Genomic DNA, 27321 nt, shown 5'->3' with positions numbered 1-27321 from the left:
ATATAGACTCAGAGCTAGAACTGACTAGGAATGTACACAAAGATGGTCAGTCAGTATTAAAGGCCCAGTTGATATCAGAACTTATAAATTTTATTGTGGTACAGGTATGCCCGGGTATATGACTTTTCTACAGCAGTAGTTGTTAGTCTAGGTATTCAAATGGACAAGTTAGGCTTTTCTTTTTCTTTTATTTTTAAAAAATTTCTTCAGTTAGGAGCATTTCCTGTTCAGTACTTTATACATTTATCTCTCAAATGAGAGATGAATCTTGAATAAGATTTGAATCTTATTCAAAAGAAAAAACAAAAGCTCTCTTCTAGTGCCGTGCACATGGTTTCCTTGGTCCGTTACTTCATGCCATCATCTTTTTAATCTCTCTCCTGAAAACGTGCTTTACTAGAAGTTCCATGGTGAATAGAACCACACTTGGTCAGTTGTGGTTGTGGGTTTCCCTTGTTTGTCTCGCATACGTATGGCAGGAACAGGTGCAGTCCTTTGGTTCAGAGTTGTTCCTTTATTTGGAACAACGGTTCACTGCAGTTAAGCAGTGTCATTGTGCTGTTTTCCTGGGGTTTAAGACTGACCTCTTGTAACATATAGTGGTATAAAAGTCAGTTTTTCATTTTACATAGTCTGTATTTATGATATCTAGATCTAGACTAGAAACGCTTAATTATTTGCTGAATGTATTTGAGTTTCCCACTTGTTGACACCCTTATATTTTGTATGTTTCCTATTAGGTCTGCAAAGTGACACAAGAAACCACTTTAGAAGTCTGTCCCTATTGGATTAGTGGGTTAACAAAATGAGGATTTAAAGTTTTTCATTATAGATTTAATTCTATTTCTTGCACCTATTTCTGTTTTACTCCCTTCCTCATGAATTTAACCTATCCTCGTACTGTAAATGGTTGATAAAAACTCACTGAATACTTTGGCTTTTTGCTTCCATCAGACTTTAGTTTTTTGGTCTTTGCTATCAGAAGGTATAGCTCTTAAATCTGCTATTGCCCTTCCTTTTTCTATGGCTGTTAGATTCAGGGGAGCTCTTCCTCTGTGGTTTTGGTATTTTAAGAAATTTTTACTTAGAGATATCAAAGAAATTGTAAATAATGAGCATAAATATTTTTAGACCATATTTATTTTACTTTAAATCTAGCACATGCAAAAGGTACATTATTTTCAGTGTTTTTAATGTTCTTCCCTAAAACTATCAATACTAACGTACCTTTTGAGGTGCCTACTTTGTTGATATAAATCAGTGATTCTTAATAATTTTGAAGTCATGGGGTCCTCTGAGAACTGATGAAAAGCTGTGGATCCCCTCTTCCAGGAAACTGCCCAGATCGTAAGCTTTCCTGATCATTGTGTGTAGCCAGCCATGACTGTGAGCCTTAAATCCAGCAGAGGCCTGACTTTTTTTTTCAGCTGTTTCAGTGGTCCCTTTGATTTTTTTTTTAAAATTAAGACTTTATTTATCTTTTAGAGTAGTTTTCAGTAGGTTCACAACAAAATTGAGGGGAAGGTAGAGATTTTCCTTATACCTCCTGCTTCCACACATATATAGCCTTCCCATTATCAACATTCCCCACCATAGTGGTACATTGTTGTAATTGATGAACCTACATTAACACACTAAATCACTCAAAGTCCATAATTTGCATTACAGTTCATTTTTGGTGTACACTCTATGGGTTTGAACAAATGTATAATGACATGTATCCACAATTATAGTAATATACAGAGTATTTTCACTGTCCTAAAAGTCTACACTCTGCCTCTTCATCCCTCCCCACCCACCCTCCACCCCTGGTACTCACTGATCCTTTTATTGTCTCCATAGTTTTGCCTTTTCCAGAATGTCATTTAGTTGAAATCATACAGTATGTCGCCTTTTCAGATTGGATTTTTTCACTAAGTTATATGCATTTAAAGTTTCTCCATGGCTTGATAGCTCTTTTCTTTTAGTGCTGAATAATATTCCATTGTCTGGATATACCATGGTTTAATTATTCATTCACCTACTGAAGGACATCTTGGTTGCTTCCAAGCTTGGCAATTATGAAAAAAGCTGTTATAAACATCCACGTGTAGGTTTTTATGTAGTCATACATTTTTAGTTCCTTTGGGTATATATCAAAGAGTGTAATTGCTGGATCATATGCTAAGAATATATTTAGTTTTGTAAGAAGCTGCCAAACTGTCTTCTAGACTGGTTGTACCATTTTTCATTCCCACCAGCAACAAATGAGAGTTTCTGTTGCTCCACATCCTGGCTAGCATTTGTTGCTATCAGTGTTCCAGATTTTGGCAATTCTAATAGGTGTGTAGTGGTATCTCATTGTATTAATTTGCATTTCCCTGATGACATATGACGTGGAGCATCTTTTCATATGCTTATTTGTCATCTGTGTATCTTTTTTGGTGAGGTATCTGTTAAGGTCTTCGGCCCATTTTTTAATTGAGTTGTTTTTTTTCTTATTGTTGAGTTTTAAGAGTTCTTTATGTATTTTGAATAACAGTCTTTTATCAGATGTGTGTTTTGCATATATTTTCTCCCAGTCTGTGGCTCGTCTTCTCATTATCTTGACATTGCCCTTTGCAGAACAGAAGTTTTAAATTTTAACAAAACCTAGTTTATCAATTATTTCTTTTATGTATTGTGCCTTTAATGTTATACCTAAAAAATCATTGCCATACTCAAGGTTATCTTGGTTTTCTTGTAAGTTAACTGCTAGGAGTTTTATTGTTTTATACCTTACATCTAGGTCTGTGATCCACTTCGAGTTAATTTTTGTGAAGGATTTCTAGTGTCTACGTTCTTTTTTTTTTGCATGGGGTGTTGTCTAGTTGTTGCAGTATCATTTGTTGAAATGACTATCTTTGCTCCATTGTATTGCCTTTGTTCCTTTGTCAGAGATCAGTTGACTATATTTATATGGGACTATTTGTGGGCTCTCTTTTCCGTCCCACTGATGTATTATCTATTCTTTTTTTTTTTTTTTTTTTGCGGTACGTGGGCCTGTCACTGTTGTGGCCTCTCTCGCTGTGGAGCACAGGCTCCGGACCCGCAGGCTCAGCGGCCATGGCTCATGGGCCCAGCCACTCTGCGGTATGTGGGATCTTCCCGAACTGGGGCACAAACCCATGTCCCCTGCATCAGCAGGCGGACTCTCAACCACTGCACTACCAGGGAAGCCCTCACTTCTGCCTTTTATAGAATATTTGCAGGTGAAGTTTTCCTGTTGTTTAAGCCTTTTCACCAAAAATTTACTATGCAAAATTATGTTGCCTTCAAGGAACTAAGTAGTAGGAGAGATAAACAATTAATAGTATTATAACTGAGGTATATACTGGTTATAATAGCAATACAGGAGGAATACTTACATCAGCTTGGGAGAGGTAGGAAAGGCTACACAGGGAAAGTGAATCTGAGCTGATTTGAAAGTTGAGTGAGAAAAGGGTATTTAGGGCAAGGAATGGTTAGCATGAAATCTTAAAAGTGATCCTCATGCATTCAAAGAAAGGCAGGTCTCTTGGATCAGTTGAATTGTAGATGCAGTACTATGAAGTGATAGAATATAAGGCTAGAAACAAAGGCAGGGGTCAGACTATGAAGTCTTGGAGTGCATCAAGGACTTTGGACTAGAACTCAAAAATTTTAAACAAGGTATATGACATGATTAGCTTTGTGCTTTTAGATACTTGGCATTACCATAGACATGGATTGAAGATGATTGAGAGCAGAGGCAGAGTCTAGTTTACAGGGCAGTTGCTATTGTCCAGTTGAAAGGTTATTAGGTGATGGACCCCAGAGAGTGAACACTGAGTGGAATAGATTGGAGGTGAATGAAGAAGTTGCCAAGTTTTAGATTTGGTTGGTGGGATGAACACTGATGCCATTGATTGAGTGAGTGAGTATAGAGAGAGCAACAGGCTTTGGAAAAAAGACCATGATTTAGCTCTGACAGATTAAATTTTGAGATGCCTATGTCACATTCAGAGAGAGATGCCCTATACAGTCAGAGCTCTGGATCTGTAGGTCTGAGACAGACCCATAATGGTTTGGGAATTATCAGCATAGACTATACTGTAGTAAAGAGTGTTCATGGGTGAAACTGCCAGTGTAACAAGTAAGAGCAGGGCCTGGGGTTGGGACTCTGGGGAAAGTCAACCTTTAAGTGTAGGTGGATAAAGAGGAGCCTCAAAAGAAAATACTTAGAGAGGAAGGAGGGTAATCAGGAAAGAATAATGTATGGGAACCAGAAAAGGCATTCAAAGGCGAGATTAAATCTACAGCAGGTAAAAGTAAAAAAAAAAACAAACAAAAAAACAACAACAAGTATTTTCCTGAATCGGGAAGTAAAGTGAACTTTGGTGGTCTTGGGGAGAACAGTTTCAGTGGAGTAGTGAAAGTGAAATTTAGAAGGCTGTTATATTTCATTTTTCCAGCTCCAGGTTTATGGAGAGTAGTTGAAGTATGTGGTGATGTGTGTAGTGGTTTCAGGATTAACAATGGAACAGGACCTAACATTTTTATTTTTAAAATTGAATAGATTTGAGCATGTATATAGATTGAGGTGAAAAGAGTAGGAGAGGTTGAAGATGCATGAAAGAGCAATAAACATGCACAAAAATGCAGAATAAACTACAGAAGAGATGAGGGGCAAAGGCCTTGGAGAGAGAGGAGGAGGGGAATTTCTCCTTTTAGTATGGGATAGAGGAAAGTCTGTGATTTTACTTTCTGCAACTGTTTTTCTTGTTTTTGGTATGATTTCCCTTATCATTTCTTTTCTTCTTTCCCAGTTTGCACCATGCCGCAGTGCTGTCATATTTCTTAGGCCTCCCTCTTGTGTTCATCGCATTTACCTTGATCAAATCCCTTTGAAAGCGTATTTCCTCTTAGTATGCTTTAATGAAAGTTCCCAACTCTCTTCCATGAATTTCAGAAATAAAAATGCCAAGAAACTTCTTTCCTCTCAAATGAATGTCCTTTTAGATTTGTGTAATTCAAAAATACACACTTTTTGAAACTTCCTATTTAAAGTTTTAATGGCAGAAACTGTGACTCAGTTTTATTTAATATTATATGTAAAACACCTTTTGAAGTAACTTTGGGCTCATGTATTTATATCCTGTAATTAAATATGTATAACATTGCAGAGAAAATAAACTAATAACTAAGATTATCACGAGAATCCAGTTTCTGTCACTTGGCAGTGGAAAGTCAAATCTTGCAGCACGCTAGCACTCTAATGATTTTAGAATCTAACGATGCCATCAGGTATAGCTAAGAATAACCAAATACTTATGTGAAAATAATAGCATTGGAATTAGTCAGCAGGCTTACTAGAATGGTATAATATTTGTAATTGGTAGACTAGTTCTTACCCATTAGTTCTTGCCTGTAATAGGCATTGCGTAGCTAATTATTTACTTGAATTAAGTTAAACTAAACATCAATATAAGACAATGTAGGCAACAACTAGGATAGAAGAAGAGTATAATCACAGTGATAAGGGAATAAATAGTATTAGCAAGAGAGAAAGCAAAGAACACAGGTGGTCAGGCTATAGGGGAGAAGCGAAATGTGTCTGGGAGAGTAGGAAAGGAATGTGGAATACAGAGGAAGATTTGGTGGGGAGAAGACATTGTAAAAAAAAACTGATGGAATCTTCCATTAAATGCAAAGGATTAGAAAGGAAATTGAGGCAAATTTTACTTAATAAGAAAACTTTCTTTCTGGCCGTAATAACTCTATGAGACTTTTCTAGAATACTTTTAATACCTTCATACTTATTTTAAAAGTACTTTAGTGTAAATCATCTTTGTATCTGCACAAAAGTCTGTAAAATACATAACAGATATTTTCTCTTTACATAAAAAAACTAAGGAACAAAAGTATTTGCTCAAGATCAAACTCAGAATTAAAGTTTTCTGAATTGTAACCAGTACTCATCTCAGTAACAGATATTATTTCTTAAATAGGAAGCAGAATTTAGTGGCCCACTATTAATAAGACACTAATTACAGCCCCCTTTTGAGCATCATGAGTGGCTAATTCCAGACAGTAGATATAAATGACTCAGAAAAGTTGTCTTTTCTGAGTCCAGTCTGTCTTGAGGCATCCATGGATCACTGGCAGGGCAGCTTGGGTAGGGTGAGGAGGTGGTTGCCATAGGTTACTCAGGAAATGAGTTGGAGTACAGAGGTAGAAGGTAGGATAACAAAGTGTTTGCTGTCTCATCCAGGACAGGTATCTAGCTACCACACTCTTTTAACAGCTGATGGTGTTCACGGTGCCAGAGCTGTATAAACCTGCCCATAATCAGAATATAAGGCATCTTTGAAATAAGAATTTTTAATACCACACTCACATTAGAGGCAAAACAATGTAAGATAAAAAGTTTGAGCCCAGCTCTGCCATTTGTGTGGCACTTGTGTGGCCACTTGTGTGCCACTTAGGTAAATTATTTAACCTTTTGAAGTCTCAGTTCCCTTATCTATAAAATGGGAAAATAATAGGATTAAATGATGGAAACTGTTTAGTATATGATGCTTGAATTTAGCACATACTTATTAAATGTAAGCTATTTTGATGATACTTTAAAATATGAATTTGTTACTAATCCAGGATTATGTGAGAATTTTGTGATAGTGGGGCAAAATTTAATGCTTACATTTTAGAAGGTATTAAGCAGTGCTAAGGAATGATACAAGTACAGGTATGTGGAAGTTCTAAGGTGATGAGCAGGTACATGTACATTTCACCACCCTCCGGAGCATTACGAATGGATAGTTTTCTTCAATATAGGTTAAGAGTAGCTAACATTAATTGATAATGTATTTTTGGGACAGTCAATAAGAAGTAACTTCCTTAGTTATTTTAAGACTTGAACTTATAATAACATGACTTGCTCCTCAGAAAAAAATGTCTTCCCCAGGGTTTTTTTTTTGCTTCTTCTTTTAATTTTTATTTTCATAGAATTCTAGATCTTGCCAGTGGCATGAAGGTTATATAATTACGTTAGCATCCCATCTTCTGGGACACATCTGACATGTTTACCCACCCTCGTAGACTTCTCTGACAACCATTTTGCTTTCTATGTTCCCTAGAGAAATTGAAAGCTAGCTAGTCACTTTGACTCACATCCTCAGGATAGAAGGAAAAAAGTATTTGGATGAGATCCTCAACCTGGGAATCCTGTGTTTTCTTTTAACTTAGGTGGGGAAATTTTTAATAATAAAAAATGATACAAGAACAAAGATTTCAGTACTGTGCAAGTTTTGCTTCTCTGTATTTAGTCTCTATCTTCTTCATTTCTAAAATAGAGATTTTTCACTTGTTTCTGCTTAGGAATAAAGAGACTGTAAATCTAAAGCATTATTCATGAATATCAGTCTACCACAATTTCAAGGATAGTGTTTTGGTTTCAGGCTTTGGATTAGAGAAATTGAAAAGCTCCTGGGCCTCCAGCATGTCAGGTTGTAGAGAGAGGAAGTCTGTATTTGTTGATTACTATAACTTTATAGTATAGTTTGGAATTGGGAAGTCTCCAGCTTTATTATTCTTTCTCAAGATTGCTTCAGCTATTCAGGGTCTTTTGTGGTTCCATACAAATTTTAAGGTTATTTTTCCTGTGAAAAATGCCATTGGAATTTTGATAGGGATTGAATTGAATCTGTAGATTGCTTTGGGTTGTGTGGACATTTTAACAATATTAATTCTTCCAATCCGTGGCATGGAAAATCTTTCTGTTTTTTTAATTTCTTCTTCAATTTCTTTCATCAATATCTTATAGTTTTCAATGTATCGCTCTTTCACCTCCATGGCTAAATATATTCCTAGGTATTTTTTTCTTTTGGATGTATTTGTAAATGGGATTGTTTCTTAATTTCTATATCTAATAGTTCATTGTTAGTGTAGATTCACAAAAACAAACATCACAAATTACAACAGACTTTTGTATATTGATTTTTTTATCCTGCAACTTTACTGAATTCATTTATTAGTTCTAACAGTTTTTTGTGGAATCTTTAATAATTAGAGTCTTCTTTCTTTTTTCTTATAATAATTAGAGTCTTCTTTCTTTTTTCTTAGTCTATTAGCTAATGGTTTGTCAAGTTTGTTGATCTTTTCAAAGAACCAACTTTTGGTTTAATAATTTTCTTTTTTTTAATTCTTTATTTCATTTATCTCTGCTTGAATCTTTATTATCTCCTTCTGCTAGCTTCTTTCCTTCTGATTTCTTCTTTGACCCATTGGGAGTGTGTTGTTTAATTTCCACAAATTTGTGAATTTTTCTGTTTTCCTTCTGTTATTGATTTCTAACTTTATCCCATTGTGGTCAGAGAACATACATTGTATGATATCTATCTTTTAAAGTCTATTGAGACTTAATTTGTGCCCTAACATGTGATCTATCCTGGAAGATGTCCCATGTGAACTTTAGAAGAACATGTATGCTTTTTGTTGGTTAGAGTGTTCGGTGTATGTCTATTAGATGTAGTTGGTTTATTGTGCCATTTAAGCCCTTTATTTCCTTGCTTGTGTTCTGTCTGCTTGTTCTGTCCATTATTGAGAGTAGAGTATTGATGTCTCTATTATTGTAGAACCGTGTATTTCTCCCTTGGATAAATGAGTTTAAAAGGATATATTTCTTTACCTTTATTCAAGGAAAAAAATGTATAGGTAACGTAGGATTGTTAGAAATACGATATATAAAGTTATCTGCTTTAGTAATTTGGTTTATTATCCTTAATCTGGCTCTTGCAAATTTTTGACCTTCTATTAAATCCATAAAGAGAAACATTGTCATAATATTGCATATAATATTCTTTGGTTAAACTAAATACAATTTAAAGACAACCATTATAAAGTTTTGGTTTTAAGAGCTTTTAAGTTCCTTAAGAACATGAAAATGAGAATAATTGTAATATACTGTAATTCATAACACACCTGATCCAGGTGGAAAACTTTAAGCTGTATCCTTGTCTGTGTATAATTCTTATACTTTTTATCCCAAAAGGGATAGAGGGAGGTCAGGTACAACTTTTAACTGCTTTCACTCTCCTAAAGGAATTGAAATTTATTTAAATTAATTTGGTTTTTATTGTTTGCTTTGTATTTCTTGCTTATTGTAGAAATTTAAAAGGAAATAAATGCCAGTACTTAATCTTTCATATTTTTCACCTCTAAGGGTAATCTTATTTTACTGAATTAATTGTGTTATAAGGCATACAGAATGTTTTATCCTAACTGAGGAGAGAGACCCAGGTTAAACGAGACTTCAGGGGTCAAAACAAAGAGACCAGTTTGATTTACCAAGTTTTATTGTACCATTGTTAACTGTGCCCTCAGCCCAATGACCTGCCTTAAAAATATGTATGCATTTTAAGCTTTTGTGCAAGCTAATTATAGTGTTGATGATATTATTAATAATATGCTTACTATAAGACCCTGTGTTTATTTTGTATAATTTAATTTTCTCAGCAATCCCATTGTATAGAGGAGGAAATTCCTATCTGTTTAAACAAATTGAGCTAGTAGTGGGAGGGAGTCTCAGGAGGGAGGGGATTATGAGGATATATGTATACATATAGCTGATTCACTTCGTTGTACAGCAGAAACTAACACAACATTGTGAAGCAATTATACTCCAATAAAGATTAAAAAAAAAAAGAGCTAGTAAACGGCAGGGCCAGCTTTTGTCTCAAATATGTCCTATTCCAAAACTTGTGCTGTTAACCACTCAGCTTAGCCTACTTTCCAGTTCTATAGAGTGGGAAATGTATAATAAAAAATACTTGTTGATCAGTGAAATTACCTTTGTTTATTGCCAGTACTTTCAGCCATTTGCTTTGCTGATTTTTAATCCCTTGCTCACGTTTGTTGTTAATTTTATAAATGGGAGGATGACTGGGGCCATATGTTTTGTAAGCAGTATAATTATTTTTTCTCAACCAGTTCCGTCTTGCTTTTTCCCATTGTTCTTGAGTAGGAAGAAAAAAAGAAAGTTAGTGTGAATTTTTTAATTTTCAAAATTACTAACCTGTCTTTGTAATTATAAGGGATAACCAGAGGATATTTTAAGAAAATATATTTATTTGACAGGTGTGACTTAACGGTCAGGGTAGGGTATCGGTCTGCAGATTGGACAACAAAATTATCTTGAAAAAATTAATTCCACTTTTATAAATAAAGTTACTTTAATTCCTTAATGCTTAAATTGGTATTTTTTAAAACCTTTTCATTCTTCATAGGGAAGTTGTGAAAAGTATTATAATTATTTCAATCATGTGTTTAAGTCATGTAAATAGACAGTTAAGAATGACAGTCTAAATTTTTTTAAATTAAATTTTCATTTTGGAAAAATCTTAGCATTTCTGAACAATGGCTGGGTTATACCCTATTATTACATGACGAGCCTTGTCTGTATTTAAATCTTTCAAATAAATACTTGTCCTGAAGAAGAAAACACATTTTGTGTAAAGAACATTTGTCTTCTAATTTTTGGAATTGTGATCTCTCATTTGACATTATATGATTTTCTTAATGTTACCATAATTACTTTTTTAGTGTATTTTGGGATCTCTACTGTGCAGCTCCAGAAAGACGGGAAACATGTGAACATTCAAGTGAAGCAAAAGCCTTCCATGATTACGTAAGTTACTATATAATTTTACTAAGTTATATTGTCAGTTTTCTTCTTAACCACTGTTCTTGAAAAATGCATTGGACCATCCATTTTTTTCCTTTGGTACTTAAGAAATTATTCTTTTTGTCTTGGGAAGTAGGCTCATCACTTTAAAAGTGAAATACAAATGGGTTTGTGAGTCTTGTTGAAGAAACTTAGGATTAAGAGAGTAGTCCTAACTCCAGGATGTTAAAGGTGTTTCTTATCTTTAAGTGTGCCTGATTTGTGAAGTTGCAGATTTATAAAAATTAAGTAGTAATTATTCCACAAAATTCATCATAAGAATTCTATAAGTGAAAAGTTCCTCTTCTGCATATAGCATTTTAAAAATATATAGAAATATTACATTATTCTCTTTTGCAACTTTTAGTTACACATCATAAGGCTAAATATCCCCTTCACTGAATTCAGTTCCATAAATAAATTTATTGTAAATTAAAGGAAATACAAGATAAGAGAGCAAAAGAGTCTAGGCAAAAATGAAAATGTGAATTTTTTTTTTTTTAATTCTTAAGGAAGAGCAGTGGCCTATCCTTGGCTAGGTGATGTATATTGAGTGTTTTCTTAGAAGAACTGTAAATGTGATTTTAGAGAGTTGATGGCATCAGGAAATAGAATTGTAAAAAAAAAAAAACAAAAAGTGGCGGGGGAGTAGGTTTTCTTTAGGGAAAAATAGCATTTAAGAATGAGGAGATTGTGTTTTGAAGGGGCTGGGAAAACACTGTTTGCAGAACTGACCATAAAAGACATGCAGATTGAGTTTGGGATGGAGGAAAGCCAGTTTCCTTGGTGTGGAGGAAGTGGAATTGGGCCTGGAGCCTGAGGAAATATCGATTTTAAGTACCTTAAACTTTACCAGAAGGATACATGTTTAGTTGGTAGAAGGGAGGCATCATTCTGTGTAAACAGCCTTTAAAACCAGAACCGGGGCTCAAAAGGGAAAAAGAACTTGTTCTTCCAAAGGAAATACCCCAGCCTTAGTCTGAAGAGTGGAACTAGCCAGAAGAATTATAACCCCAAACACAGCATAAGGAAGAGTATGCAGACTTAAGAGAAGTGAAAATCTTGGGCATCTTGTAATACTGTGTAATACTTTAAACGTATACTAAACTGTATAATACTTTAAACGTATACCAAACTGATTAAAGTGAGATGGCTTGTGATTACTTCATCTGATATTGATTGTACTTATAAAACTTGCTTTGTGCTAAACACTAGCTCTTGGGGACAAGGTGAGTGAAAGAGATGCTGCTGCATATAAAGAAGAAGTACAGAAAAGGCAGATAAGGCAGGGCCCAGGACACAGCATTTATTTGAACAATCTCCTTCTCCTTTTTCACCTTTGGGTAATGGCTGTAAAGTAAAGCAGAGATCCAACCACGAAGAGTGTAAGGATTCTGGCTAGAGTGAGATACTCATCTCATCCGTCTCTTACATCAAGAAAGACGTGCCTAGGTTTGGCCTGCCAGTAATGGGAAAAGTTTTTTAAATAACCACTGATTTTGACAACTAGATGGCATTAGATAGTATCAGTGTTCTGCTGTAAAGGACGTACAATGTTTGTGGATCTACATCTTAAGAAATTAATTACATAAGTACTTTTTCAAAATTCCATTGTATAGAAAGATGCAGCCTTCTGTTCACCATGGAGATCTTATAGGGAACACTGAACTAATTTAGTATCTCCTTCTTAGAAGCGTAGATAAATCATCATTGTTGTTGTCAGAGCCGTCATCATCATAATCGTAATCATTTTGCATCCATAAGGTGCTTTCAGTATTTCAGAGAGTACTCACTTTAGAAACCCACTTAAATATTTCAAGGTTTTTGAAAATGAGCATTGACCAGAGGTAGGAGTGAAATTAGATTTTATAGGAAGAATAACCCCTTACCATGTAATTTGGTCCTAAGAAAATGTAGTTTAGAAAAAACTCAGTATTTGGATTTTACAATTTGTTATGAATTAGTACATGTTTTATCAGATATTTCATAATTTTATCTTAAACATTAGTTTTAAGAGATTTGATTTCTTAGGTGGCATTTTTATCATACCTTTAAGTCAATTTATTTTTAATGGTAATACATCTCTAAATTTTTTCAAATGGAAAAAATTGAAAAAATAGAGTTTGACTTATAGAATCTTGTATTGCAATTGGATTTTTAGAAATGCATTTGTTTTCTGTAGCAAACTTTTATGGTAATTTTCATGGGTAGGATTTCCTGAATTCTTAATAGTAGACAATTTCTGAAAATGATCAACATAATTCATGTTTAATGTGTAAATATGGAAGTTTGAAAGACTCAGGGAAGAAAACAGGAACAAACAATAAGAGTTTGGTAAAATTCTGTCACGTAATATTGCTATATTAGAGTCCACTGGGAACCATTTCTGAGATAGTGATTAGTATGTATACCTACCGAATTTCAAGGTAGTTCTCAAGGAAGCATTCTGAAAAATATTTTCTTTATTAGCTGCATCTTCAGAGTAAAAAAATACTTGCATGTATAAATTCTGATATGTTTAAAAAATAGTCTCATTATTTTCTAGTCTTTACTTATCTATGAGATTGAATGGATAATGAAAGATAAACTACTTTTTTTCTTTTATTTTTTAAAATTTATTTTATTGAAGTATAGTTGATGTACAATGTGTTAATTTCTGCTGTAGAGCAAAGTGATTCAGTTATACATTTTATATATATATATTTAAATATCTTTATTGAGGTATAATTGCTTTACAATGGTTTGTTAGTTTCTGCTTTATAACAAAGTGAATCAGCTATACATATACACATATCCCCATATCGCCTCCCTCTTACATCTCCCTCCTACCCTCCGTATCCCCCCTCTAGGTGGTCACAAAGCACGGAGCTGATCTCCCTGTGCTATGCGGCTGCTTCCCACTAGCTATCTATTTTACATTTGGTAGTGTATATATGTCCATGCCACTCTCTCGCTTCGTCCCAGTTTACCCTTCCCCCTCCTCATGTCCTCAAGTCTGTTCTCTACGTCTGTGTCTTTATTCCTGTCCTGCCCCTAGATTCTTCAGAACCATTTTTTTAAAAAAGAGATAGTGGAGGCATAATGAGGTAAATTATGAATAATCCTTTTAATTAAAAAATAGGCTAAAGTGTTAAAAGTGATTATCTTTTGATACTGAGATTATGCATGATTTTTATTTTTATCTATATAGTTCTGTATTTTCCAAATATCTGTAGTTAACTTTATATACAGGAAAGTTACTTTAAAGCAGATTAAATTTCACCTTACAGTGAGTTCTAATCTTTCTTCTAAAATTAGAAAATAGGGCTTCCCTGGTGGCGCAGTGGTTGAGAGTCCGCCTGCCGACGCAGGGAACACGGGTTCGTGCCCCGGTCTGGGAAGATCCCACATGCTGCGGAGCGGCTGGGCCCGTGAGCCATGGCCGCTGAGCCTGCGTGTCCGGAGCCTGTGCTCCGCAACAGGATAGTCCACAACAGTTAGAGGCCTGCGTACCGCAAAAAAAAATAATAAATAAAATTTAAAAATAAAATAAAATTAGAAAATAAAAATTTTAGTAAAATAAAATTTAAATTTTAGGTGGTCATATGTTTTCATGTAACCATGTTATATTCATAAGCATATTTAGCACTGCTTGGGAAAGACCTTTTTGGTAAATGCACATACTAAAAGAGAGAGATACAAACTGAATAGATGTAATTTTGAGCCATTCTATAATTTCTAATAACTTTTTTGGTAATAATTATCCCAGAAACATTTTTGGCCTTTGGTTTTTAATTTTTTTTGGTTTGTTTTCTAATCATTGCCTTTTTAGAATATGGATTTTTGCCACCATATTATTTTATTTGCCAAATAATTATAGATGCAGTGTTAGTTAATATCTTTTTCCTCAAAAAATCACCCTGTTCATATTTATTGTGAGAAAAAGAAAAAGAGAGGAAACATTTAAGATGATTTTGACCTTTGCATTTATATTTTAAAATATATTAACTATTTAGCATCCATATGGAGTACCAAATGTAAAATAATTATACCTTTAGAAATCAGCAATTAATAGTATGTAGGGATGCACTTTTGGATGACAAAGCTATAAAAAATCACAAGAAAATGATTACTGTACATGTCAGGATAATAGTTCCTTCTGAGAGATAGGAAGAGGTTATGATTGGGATGGGGCTCATGGCCGTGGCTTCTGAGATGGCTGGCAAAGTTCTTTTTTTCCTGACCACAGTGGTGGTTACTTTACAATAACGATATGTTTGCTTTATAAAATTTCATAATGCCACAAATTTATTTTGTATGGCTTTCTGTATTTTTTATTTTAAAATAACAAGATTTTAAAACAGTTACAATAATTAACTTTAGGAAAAGAATATGCACAGTCAGTTCTAATGTGTTTCCAGACATTGTTATGGTTCATCCTTAAGAACTGATGGCAGAAAATCTAGGGATGGTCTCCAAACAAATCTGTGTTTTTTTCTTCTCTGCTATGACAGACTCTATGAAGTATGTCTACCTGTTGATTATCTAGAGGAGAGTAGAGAATAAGATCAGGAATGACGGAGGAAAATTTAGTAATTAAGAATTTATTTTATAAGACAAGAGAGAGATTTTACTATAAGATAATTATTTTGCCATATGGCTGGGGGATACCTAGCTTGGCCCTGTTATTTTTATCCTGAATGAAAACCAGGTTCATCTAAATTATAAAATTATTATTATATATTACAATATTATCATTAAAAAGTAAACCGTCATTTCAAGTGATTAGAAATAATACCTGCTAGCTTGTAAAGTTTATTGGACTAGCTTTCCTTTTCTCCCTATTACTGTTGTTTTTATTTTACTCCGAAATCACAGGCAATGCTTTTATGTGGAGCTAGTTAATGTTTACTGGATTTTTTTCCTGTTACAGCTTAACATGAGTTATTTTATTTAATAATTTATTTCTGATTTCATTTATTTCCAAAATATTTAGCAAAAATATCAACATATACTACTAAACTTTTAATGAAAAACATATACAGTGATTATAATTTTAGTTCTCTGGTATGAAGAGAAGATTCCTTAATTGTCCTAAAGCAAAGATAGAGTCAAAATATATTATTGGTTTAGCAGTGTGACGGTAATGGAATAACATTATTACAATGAGCTCTTGAGAGCAGGAAAGATCAGACCTGTTCTTCCCCAGAGTCTGTCAAGTAATAGATGTTAAACAAATGTTAACAGAATGAAGTAGTCTGTTAGTTGGGAAGCTGGAAATGTTTCACATCATTCAGATGTTCAGGTAGAGTGATAGGCTTGAGTCATAATTGTTGATAACATGTGGCTGGTTTTTGTATTCTTGCCTAAGACAGTGTTTGTAACATTTGGAAAGGATTATGTTACAGGTTTATAGTGATGGTATGCTTTTTAAAAAATGATATAAACAGACATATATTATGTAAATAAAATAATATGAGAAGAATGTTTTTATATGTTGTGAAGATTTTTTTTACAGATAATTACATATTATTTAGGAAAATATCAATACTTGTGTAGAAACTACTGCCGAGTTAGGTGCGTTCTTTGCCATTATCCTGTAACATCCTCTGTGTATATCCTGAATATCCCTATATATTAGATTTTTGTAATAGAATGTTTTCTCTAATAATTTGTGAGCTTCTTCAAGGAATAGACTTTGTCTTATTTATCTTTTTCATGCTCTTTACCTGGCAGGGTGCCTGACATGAGATGTTCAAATTGTGTTTGGTGTTTACATAAATGAATGATTAAATAAAATATTACCTAATAAGTGTTTATCATTTCTTATTTTAGTATAACTGAATATGTAGTTGCAGGAAGGTAATTTAATACTACTTTTATTCACTTTGTATTTTAAAACAAATTTAGATAAAAGAGCAACTTGTAAAGACATTAAGTGGATCAAAGCAGGTAGCAGAGGCTTTCTATCTTGGGAGGCATGGCTCTAGGGAATGTAGTGGTGAACAAAACAGATGTAGTCCCTATGCTTATGGGCTTATCTAGCAAAAGAGATCTTTCCTCAAGAAGTCTGAAATATCAAATAGTAAAGTACATGTAGAGATAGCATTATATTGCTAGACCAGTCAAAATTTATAGATATGTAAGAATATGGAACGAAATAAGTAAGAATATGGAGAGTAGGTACACATAACTTTTGATATATATTTAATTTTTGGCATATAGAGACATAATTAGTAAATGCTCAAATGAATGAATAGTTTCACATTGGGCCATAATTCTCCTAAACAGTCTATGTAAACTAGAGTTCTTAATAGGCTAGGAACAAATAAAGTTATATTTAAAATTCATTAAGATGATAAAAACTATCCTAGGTATATATTAACATTTGTCAGTCAGTACTGTATAGGCTGTTGTTCAGCTCAACAGGTAGGGACATACAGTCGGCTCTCCGTATATGCAGGTTCCACATCTGCGGTTACAGAGAGCTAACTGCATTATGCCATTTTATGTGAGGGACTTGAGCGTCTGCGGATTTTGCTATCTGCGGGGATCCTGGAACCACTCCCCTGTGGATACCTAGGGACCACTGTAATGAGATTCATTTTTTGCCTTATTCTTATCTGCCATATTATTTCTACCCTTGTTTTCATTTCCTGTAGGATCCAGTTTAATTTCTTTTGCCATATATAAACAGTGTAAACCACCTTATATTCCTTATAGTGTAAGGTAAGTTGTTTATTTTGTTTTGTTTTTGTGCAAGCTGTGTTGATTTGAAGAAGTACATTCGCCACTTTACCTGTGAGACGTGTGTCTTATCAACTTGTCCGTCGGCCTAGGATGGCTTCTGGGTGGCATCTAAGTACTGCTAATAACTATTAGCTATTTTCCCCATTTCTTTTGATCCTGAGATTTCTTGGTAGGGAATATGTTATTTCAGTCATTCGACGCGAAACATGAATAAAGGGAGACAATCAAGGAAACTATAAAGCATTGTGAAAGAATTCTACTTTACTTAAATATCTTTTACAATAATTTACTGCATTATATAGACATTATGAAATTCATAAAGAAATAAATGAAGAAGCTAATATGGAAAAGAGATAAAGAAACAAAACAGCTCTGACCTTATTTATATTTCAAAGTATGTATTTTCATGGAACTTCATCTTAAGCCCCTTTCCTCCCACTGATGTATTCATTTTTATTAAAGTCTAATTTCTGGTGAATGTGGAAAGATAAAGATGGAAAGGCCTTAATTTACTATTTTTGATGCAGATGTTGCACTGCCTGTGATTATGTTGTCAATAGCATCATAACATAAACAACAGAAATATACTTTCAAAAATAACATGCATTTCTAACTTTCTATTAGAGATATGAAATTCATGAATTTATTTTGGAGATGTTTCAAAACTGGCTGATGTTGGAACAATGTAGACTATGTTTAAGGAATGGTAAGAAGAGCTGTTTGACCAGAGTAGAAAAATCAAACACGGGATCAATGCTTAGCTAACAGATGGTAGCATTTTAAAGCTGTAAGGAAACTGTGAAATCATCCTTTTCAGTGGTTTCATGCTGAGTTCCCTGGAATCTTGAGGTGCAGTGGAAGGCCCATATGGTGCCTAGGAGTGAGAGGGAGAGAATCCTACCAGAAGGCCCTTGGCCTCTTTCTGTTTTTAACCAGAGCAGCTCAGTTTTTACTTTTTCCCAGTTCCTTCTATTTTCTCTTCTTATTAAATGGAAACTCGATTGAACTAGTTACCTATGCCATAAATGAATCCTCTTTTAAGCTCCCTTGTTTATCGCCAAGTGGTCATCAAAACCAGTCAATTCCATTGCCTAAGCATTTCTTACACATGTCTTCTCCTCTCTGATCACAGTGCAGGTACCTTAGTTCACATCTTCATCATGTTCCAACAGCATTACAACAGCTATTTCTGCATCTGTCTCCCTTCTACCCCTGCAGGGTTCAAGAACTCTCTCCCAAGGGCTCTTGGTAAAACGCTTGAATAAGCAACCTTCTTCTTTTTTTAAAATCTCTTTTATATATTCACAGTGTCAGAATCCAAAACAATCCAAAAACTTTAAAAAAGTTTGAAAACTGCTTATTTGGGCTGACCTAGTTATTCTACTAGATAAGGAGCTCGGTACTCAGAGACACAAAGGATATGACATGCCATTGTTTAATAACTGAGTGAGGTTTAGCCTGGAAAACTCAGGCTTTCCAAAAATTTTCATGGAGTACTTTTCCAACTATACTGGATGAAAGCTTTGTTCTGTCTGCACTCGAGAGTCATTTTTTCAAGCATATTCAAAAAATAGTAAATTCTGTTTTAGGACAGTTAATCTGAGGGCATTGTGTAAGAGGAGCTGAAGAAGGGAAAAGGGCTAAAGATAAGAGACTGTGAGGAGGCTATCCTAATAGTCCTATGTGAGCTGAGAAGCCCTTGAATTAGCATGGTGGCAAATGAAATGGAAAATTAAGAATGAAAATGAAGAATTAAAAAGATGAGATTGTCTAGTTGTAAGCACTGAGGAAGAGAGAAATTTTTTAAATAATTTGTAGTTAACATGACTAATGAACTGAGACTTGTGATACTTTTAGCAGAAATCTGGAATTTGGAAGGAAGAAAGACAGTTCAGCTATAAAAGTGAGTTAAATTAATGAGGGAATAGGGGTAAAATAAGAACAGAGGACTGGGGATAGAAATTTGGAAAGAAATACATTTAGGAGTGATAGAAAGGAAGGGACTAGCATTAAGATGGGGAAAAATATGATACAATGAGAGGTAAATACTTACCACACTAGCTAGTCTGGCTTAGATGGCATGAGTGGTGTGTTCCATATCCCAGTAAATTTACCGAATCTGTTTACTATATCTGGATGTGTCCAATGTGAACTCTGTATCCTAGGGCAACTAATAAAATGTGTTTGGTGTTAAGGTACTATCTTGAGTTCCTAAGATATTCAAAAGCTGTTTATGGTTTTTGAAGCAAGACTTTGAGACTCCAGCTATGTCAATGCCTGAATGATTTTTATAGGCCACAATTTCATTTTAGAAAGCAGTCATGAATTGGATTGCGGGGAGAGTAGATTCAAATTTGGAGGAAAGCTAAGTGGACTTAAATGATCCATGGCTTCTTCCGGAAGTTTTTGAAACAGATTAATAGGTAGGGAAATCTCAATATATTCGCCTTCCTTCTTTGTTGAAACTTTGTTTTAGCAAGCATGTATTGACTTGCCTGTTAAATAAAGAGCAGTGTAAAAATTCACATACCTAAAGGAGGTGAGCATACGTGAAGACTATAAAAATCCATCATGTTCAACTTGGTAGTCTAATGCCTTGTACTTAATTGGTACTCAATATTTGATGAAAGAATGTACATTCTTCAGGCATGCTGTTTCTAAACTACGTGCCCCCACTTCCATGGGAACATTATATGTGATCCAGTCAATAGTTCTTCTTGCTTTCCTTTGATAATTACCTTATCCTGTTTATCACCTTATCTTATCCCTCTTCCTGATCATCATCCTTTCTTTGTTAGCCTTTAGAGAGAGATGAAAAGAGAAAATGAAGAAAAATATTTCAGAGTTGAAGTTATAATTTTTTATTATGGTATGGACAAAAGCCCAAATACAGAAAGGAAATGGAATGTTTTTAGCTATCACAAAGTGACTTCTGTATTGCTTACAATAGTATATCTTAATTTAATGTGTATTAGAAATTATGAGCATAATTTCTATATGCATTTTCATCAACACGTAACCACATAACCAGACTAACTTCCTTTTTGCTCTAACCTGGAGTATCCTCGTGAAAGAACATTGGGAGCTTTCTGTAAGTTAAATCTGGAGACCTGTTCCATCACAGGCCACCTACCTGCATACCCTTCTATCTTTTCCAAACCATGACTATAACCTTTGACTTTTTCTTCCCATTTTCCTTTGTCAGTTTTTTTTCTCCCACAGTGCCTAGTCCTTTCTTTATGTCTAGAGTTTTCATTTCATTCGCTACAGAGACATACAGGAAGTAACTAAACAAACACTGGGAGTTTACAGAGACTTAGGAATCTCCACAAGATTTTGTTTGAAATATAAATGGAACTTCCCTGGTTTTACCTCCATGTCCACATTCCTGATTATTTATTTATTTATTTTATTATTTTTTTTTATTTTATTTTTTTCCAAGGGGTTGTTGGGAGAGTGAAGTGGGTAGGGGTGTTTTAAGTTTCTTATTTGGGAATTATTCTCCTCTCTTGACTGGATGAGAGCTCACGCTTCTTCAAGTTCAAACCAAGAAAGGATTGAGCTGGCACCACTGCCCAGTTCTTTAGAACTCGTGGTATCCTTGGAAGCCACTCACTTTCCAGGTGGTCTCTCTGAGAGGGCAAAATAAATAAGGAGGGCACTTTCCTAGCTGACACTCAAAGGTTCTCCTCCTGGCTCTTCCACTACCTTTTAATGCTTAGTTTTCCATCACCTGTCCACTTGCTGGGACTTTCAGGCTAATTCTACCTTTGAGAGTAACTAAGCTTTTGTGTTCTTAATGAATGTTTAGGCTTAGTTTCTTCAGCGCTAATGAGGTTTAACATCAGGTGTTACTGTGAGGGAAGCTTTCTGCCTTTTATTACTAGCTCCCTTCAGTTACCTTTAGCCGGCTCCTATATTTTCTTATGTCAAAGTTGTGCATCCGGTTGGAGCATCTACGGAGTTCCTCTGTCTTATCTGAGAGATGTTCATTTCTAGAACAAAAATGATTGGTGCCCTTGCTCAGGGACCTACTTGCTCAGATCAGTTTTACAGATACTATCTGAATAAACTCTCAGCCTCCTTTTCCAAATTTAAATTCTATTAAATAGTAATCAACTTTAACAGTTTCCATCAGTGGGAAAAGGTAGGCCTTCGTCTTACCCTTGCTTCTGCCTTTGCAAGCTCTCCTGTCATTCAGTATACAAGTCAAATTCTGCCTCATTAGCGAGGACCTTCCTAACTACTCCAGTGTTAGTAAATTGTTCACTTTATGGATTTAAAATACGAGATTGCCTTATTTTTTAGATTCCACATATGTGATATCATGCAGTATTTGTCTTTCTCTGTCTGACTTATTTCACTTAACATAATACCCTCCAAGTCCATCCACGTTGTTGCAGATGGCAAAATTTCATTCTTTTTTATGACCAAGTCATACACCTGTAACTTATATAATATGGTACATCAACTCTGTAAAAAGATAAAATAAAATATGAGATTGCCTGTCAGTGCTCTACCTGATTTGCTTCTCACTTAGACTATTTGATTAAAATACTTTCCCTTCTTCTTTCTAAAAAAATTTTCATGGAGTTAAAGTAATAGTAAGATTGAAACAGAAAAAAATTATCTCAGTAATTTTCTTTGAAATAAAAAAGAGCCAGAAGGATTTTTTTCCCTTATTTTAGGAATTTTAAGAAGTGATAATTATATATAGTTTTCTGTAATTGTGTGTGTAGATCTCATGGGCTGTTAGTACCTGTCAGGAACAAATAGCACCCAATGCTTTCCTTACTCATATCAGAAGACTACACTAGCAATAAAGGGAGGTGCTTAGGGAACTAAGGTTGATTAATTTAGATTAAAAAAAGAAATTTAGGGTTTTTTTTTTTCACTTCACCTGTGATTTCTGTAAAACCTTATTTATTTTTACTAATAATGGAAGTTAATTAGAAATCTAAAGAGTGAATAATAGATCTTGTCATTAAATATTTGTAGAGAAAAAATTGTGCATGTTTTTTCCTTTAGTAAATAGTAGGTAGATACTTATTTTACTACAGTGGTGCTGTCAAGAATAAGAACATAAGAACCATCTTTCTGTTGGGGAGAGTCAATGAATTTAATCAGAGTTAAAACAAATTCAGGAGGGTAAACAGTAATTCAGTTTAAGGTTTTTATTTCTGTAATTTTTATTTAAAAAGGAGGAGCTTTTTGTTGTTAATGAATCATCCTGAGGATCAGCTTATAAAATAAAGAATAAGAATATAACTTCTACTTAATAAAATAAAATTTTAAAAGTTTAGTTCTATATAATGAACCAGAGAGTAAGAATCAGAAGCAAGACCTTCATATTTAGGAAAGTTCTGAAAGTCAGAGATTAATTTATATATTAGACTAGTGACCTAATGAAAAAAATAACTCTTCAATTTAAATATATAGGTAAACAATCAGATTTATTAAAAATAATTTATTATCTCATGAGTTCTTGATATCTCTTTACTTCATTTTAAGGGGAAGAAAAAATGCTGTTTAATTAAACTGGTCCAGAATATTAAAAGTAAATTTTTATCATATTGAAAACTTCGAGTAGTTGCTATTAGATTTCTCAGGTAATATTTTAATTTTCAATGGAAAATACAGTGTGTCTTATAACACTTTACATGGTCAATGATGTCATTAAAAAGATCTGATCATCAGTGCCTATCTGTATGAAATATTTAAATTTTAAAGCAGTTAAGCTTTATTTTGTTTTGTATTATAATCAAAACATTTAATTTTTAAGGCCTTTGTTGCCATTTTACCTGGAATTGAACTCATGGTAGCCTTGTGGCCAAATTGAGCTTATCCTGCTTAAAAAAAATATAAGCAAGGTTATGCAAGCTAATGTACCATGTTTATTTCTGATAGACATTTAGCTAATAGAGTTTAATTTTAGCTGTTTGGATCTCACAACTGAGGTCCAGATATCATGGAGTCAGAAGAGACAGCCATTTCTGCTATTCACTGTCCAAAGTCCTGAACTACAGAATGCATGAGCAAAATAAAAGGGTTATTATTTTTTTGGCTACTAAATTTGGTTTGTTATACAGCGATAGATAATCAGAACATAATTCGCTATCTGGAAGTGGGGTGCTGCTGTAACATAAGCTAAAAGTACATGGGACCAGCCGGTGGGTGGAGAAGACTATTCATGAAACCTGGAAGGGATTCATGGTGATGGCTGGTGAGGGCTTGAAAGAAAGTGATGACAATATTATTTGAAGCTGGAAATAAGAAGACCTTTATTATCTAGTGGCAGAAAGTTTAGCAAAACTGTCACTCAGAGTAGCATGGAAACGAGAAAATACACTTAACTGATAGATCTGGCAATGGAGATTTCCAGGCAGAATGTTTAAAGTGTTGTCAGCCATTTCTTTTAGGTATATCTCATGAGATATGGATGGAGAGAGATGAGCTAAAAAAGGAATTCTTGTTTTCATGCAGAATTTGGAGGAAATATAAAGGGTCCAGGACAGTTTTTCCAGCCTGCAAAGGATTCTCAAAGTAAGAAAGGGCCTCAGAACAAATATCAAATCCAGAATAAAGTTAGGAAAATGTGGTCTCAAGGCAAAAATGAAACTAAGGTGCAACTATAAAATCTTTTTTAAGATCTCAGAAAGATTTGAGGTGGTCCTCATGGACTCTTTCAGACACACAAAAAGCTCTCCGACTATCTTAAGGATGTGCCTTCTAGTTCCTCTGTGTTAAACAAACGAGCTTCTGAGAATCAAAGGGCTTTGTCCCACAGCAGCCTCACAGATTGCCCAAGGTTGAGAAGGACTTATTTTAAAGAGATCTGTGGGCATGGCTTTTGCCTGAATGAGTGGATTCATAAATCGATACAAAAGAAACCTATAAAATTTTTAAAACAATTATATCAGCCTGGACTTGGAATGAAACAACACAAAATGAAGAGACTTTTGGATCTCTGTAGGCAGAAAGAAAGCTGAGAAAAGTTTTCAGTTACAAACACGGGCTTCTTTTTTATGGAAAAGGAAACGTGATTCAGATGGTGGAACCAAGAGGGCAGAACCCAGAACACAGAGAAATACTCCCACTCAGTAGGACTGGGGCCTGATCAAGGTACTGGTTACATGTGCCCTGCTGGATATTAGAATTATTATAGACCCATGACATTTACATGCCCCCTAGACCCTACCCCCACCTGCACCTTTTTGGATGGAAGTATCTGTTGTGATTATTGTATCCTGGAAAACTATGTATTTTGGATGTGTGGGAGGTAGATAACTTGTCTCTTCAGTTCACAGGTCTTTGTATTGAGAAGAATTGTATTAAAGATGCAGTACCCAAGAACATCATTTGCATCTTGACCTGACTTAGATGATTAGATCCTGGACTTTGAACTAATGCTGTAATTATGAAGAGACTCTGGGGATTATGGGGAAGGGAGTGAGTATATCTCATGTTGGGATGTGAAGTGTTGTGAAAATTGGGTGGATTGTGCCAGATTGAGTTTTTTAAATTAAACTCTTTATTTTCAGATAATTATAGATTCACATGCAGTTGTAAGAAATAATACAGAGAGATCCCATGTACCCTTTATTTAGTTTCCCCTGAGGGTAACATCTTGCAAAACACTAGTACAATAACTAGGTTTGATATCCAGCAGAACACCTGTAACCAGTACCTTGATCAGGGCCTAGTCCCTCACTGGGAGTACTTCTCTGTGTTCTGGGTGCTGTCCTCTAGCCTCTTCGTTCCAATGTCTTGACAGAATCCACCAATCTACTTCAGATTTCCCCACTTTTACTTGTACTCATTTGTGTGTGTGTGTTTCTAGTTTTGTGTGACATTTATCATTTGTAGGTCATGTATCCACCACCACAGTCAAGGTACACAACCAGAAGGATTCCTCCTGTTGCTCTTTTCTGGCCACACCTGCCTCCCTGCTCTGTTTCTAATCCTGCCAGATTGATGTCTGTTACAGCATTAGCTCACATTATAAATGCAGATACCCTTTGAAAAAATGAATATATATTATATATAGGATCACTTTATTAAATTGGGTCTATGGAAATTACCAACAAAGGCCTCAATATATATAGAAATATATAATGGTTGATTTTTCCAAGTTCAGGATTTATCTGTTAATGAAATAAACGACTAATATATCCATAAAGACTGCTTTAATTTAGCTTACTATTTTTCACTGCTATCCAGAGATGGTTTAAAACACTGACATAAGTGTTTCATTTACATGTGGTCAGTTGTATAGATAGATTGGGCAATAGGGTAATGCCTTTGCTGTTGTATTTAAAAAATGTATACCCTAAATAGTGATATTTTTATTCTTTAATATTTATAGCATATTCAGTCGAAGGTAGCCAGATACGAAGAGTTATAAGGAAAGCATTCCTAAAGGAAAGAATTGCCTTTCTGTGCTACTTTAATATCTATTCTACTGTACTGTTTTGTTGCTATAGTAAGAAAAATAGGCAAAATAATTTGTAAGGAATTTAGTTTTTCGTTTAAAAATTTTTGATTACCAAATTATTTTTCTCCCTCGTTTTTCCTCTTTCTCTCATGTACTCAGCTGATCCTTACAGTCTTTTCCTATGATTCTGAATTATTTATAACAATGCCAGAAGTATTATGAAATGTTGGTGTGAATTTTATTGTTTAATTAAGATATGTGCAGGATCTTTAACTTTGTAGAGCTTTATAGTGTATGATATGCATTATTTGTGATTCACAGATAGAAATATCTAAAATTATCGCTATGTGTGATTTATTTCTAGTATCTAATCTACATCTTCTTTTATTTTTAAAAAGGCAGTTAGACCATCTCACACCACTCTTTTTTTATTTTGTTCCTTCTTTAATTAAAAATATATTTATTGACCTTGCCAGACCAAAGTCTAGGTCTTGAAGGGATAGAAATAAAAGAGTCCCAGCCCTTACAGAGCTTCTGTCTAATAGAAGAGATAGATCAACAGATGATTATAATAAAATAATCTGTGACAGAAAAATAAACCCAGAATACTATGGAAACATTCAGGCCGTGAGCTTTAAACTTAGCCTTTGCAAGTGAGAGAAGGCTTCCAGGTGGAGGAGGAGATTGGAATTTGTTAGGCTTCTTCATGAGTGCAGAAAAATTGAGGCCGTAACCCCCTCTGTATCCCCACTACCTATTATAATGCCAGAGTAGAGTGGGCCCATCATGTATTTGATGACTGTTGAAAAGCAGAGATGTCTAGCTGAACTTTTTTTTTTTTGCGGTACGCGGGCCTCTCACTGTTGTGGCTGCTCCCGTTGCGGAGCACAGGCTCTGGACGCGCACGCTCAGCGGCCATGGCTCACGGGCCCAGCCACTCCGCGGCCTGTGGGTTCTTCCCGGACCGGGGCACGAACCCGTGTCCCCTGCATCAGCAGGTGGACTCTCAACCACTGCGCCACCAGGGAAGCCCCTAGCTGAATTTTGACAGAGTTTTGGAATGAGTTGAGTGAAAACTTAATTGAAAGAAGGTTGTTCCAGACAGAAGGCGCAGCATGTACAAAGGCTTTTGTCCTTGGTAAAAATCCTCTCCTCAGGCAGACATTCTCAGACTTGACTTCCCCATTCTGTCTCCTCCCTCCCTCCCTATCCCTTTCTCTCTCTCCCTCTGCCTCACTCTCCTCTCCCTCTCCTCCCCTCCCTCCTTCTCTTCCTCTCTTTCCCCATAGTATCAACAGACTGTGACGACTGCCTGTTGTTTCTAAGCACACAGCTGTGAGGATCTCTGACTTCTTCCAGAAGTTAGACAATAAAACACGTAATATTTTCAAAATCCCTGCGCAAAGGCCCTTTGGTTTAGAAAGTGTGCTTGTTCTTGTTCAAGAGTTTTTCCATTGAA

The 27321-nt window shown here is 34.8% G+C and overlaps 1 protein-coding gene across 7 annotated transcripts in view; it reads left to right on the top strand.

Annotated features, from left to right (window-relative positions):
* SSBP2 (single stranded DNA binding protein 2) overlaps positions 1-27321 on the top strand; it is a 306203-nt gene that overhangs the window by 85239 nt on the left and 193643 nt on the right. For 6 of the 7 annotated variants that reach the window (XM_067731157.1, XM_067731154.1, XM_067731151.1 and 3 more), the window contains one exon: positions 10579-10663. In XM_067731157.1, the coding sequence (XP_067587258.1) occupies positions 10579-10663 (85 nt within the window). Of the gene's footprint in view, positions 1-10578; positions 10664-27321 lie in introns of those variants that run through there. The other variant, XM_067731156.1, reaches the window with a different exon arrangement.

Source organism: Pseudorca crassidens, chromosome 3 (genome assembly GCF_039906515.1).
Source record: "Pseudorca crassidens isolate mPseCra1 chromosome 3, mPseCra1.hap1, whole genome shotgun sequence".
In the NCBI taxonomy this organism is placed as follows: Eukaryota; Metazoa; Chordata; class Mammalia; order Artiodactyla; family Delphinidae; genus Pseudorca; species Pseudorca crassidens.
This window is presented reverse-complemented; position numbering and strand designations above follow the sequence as displayed.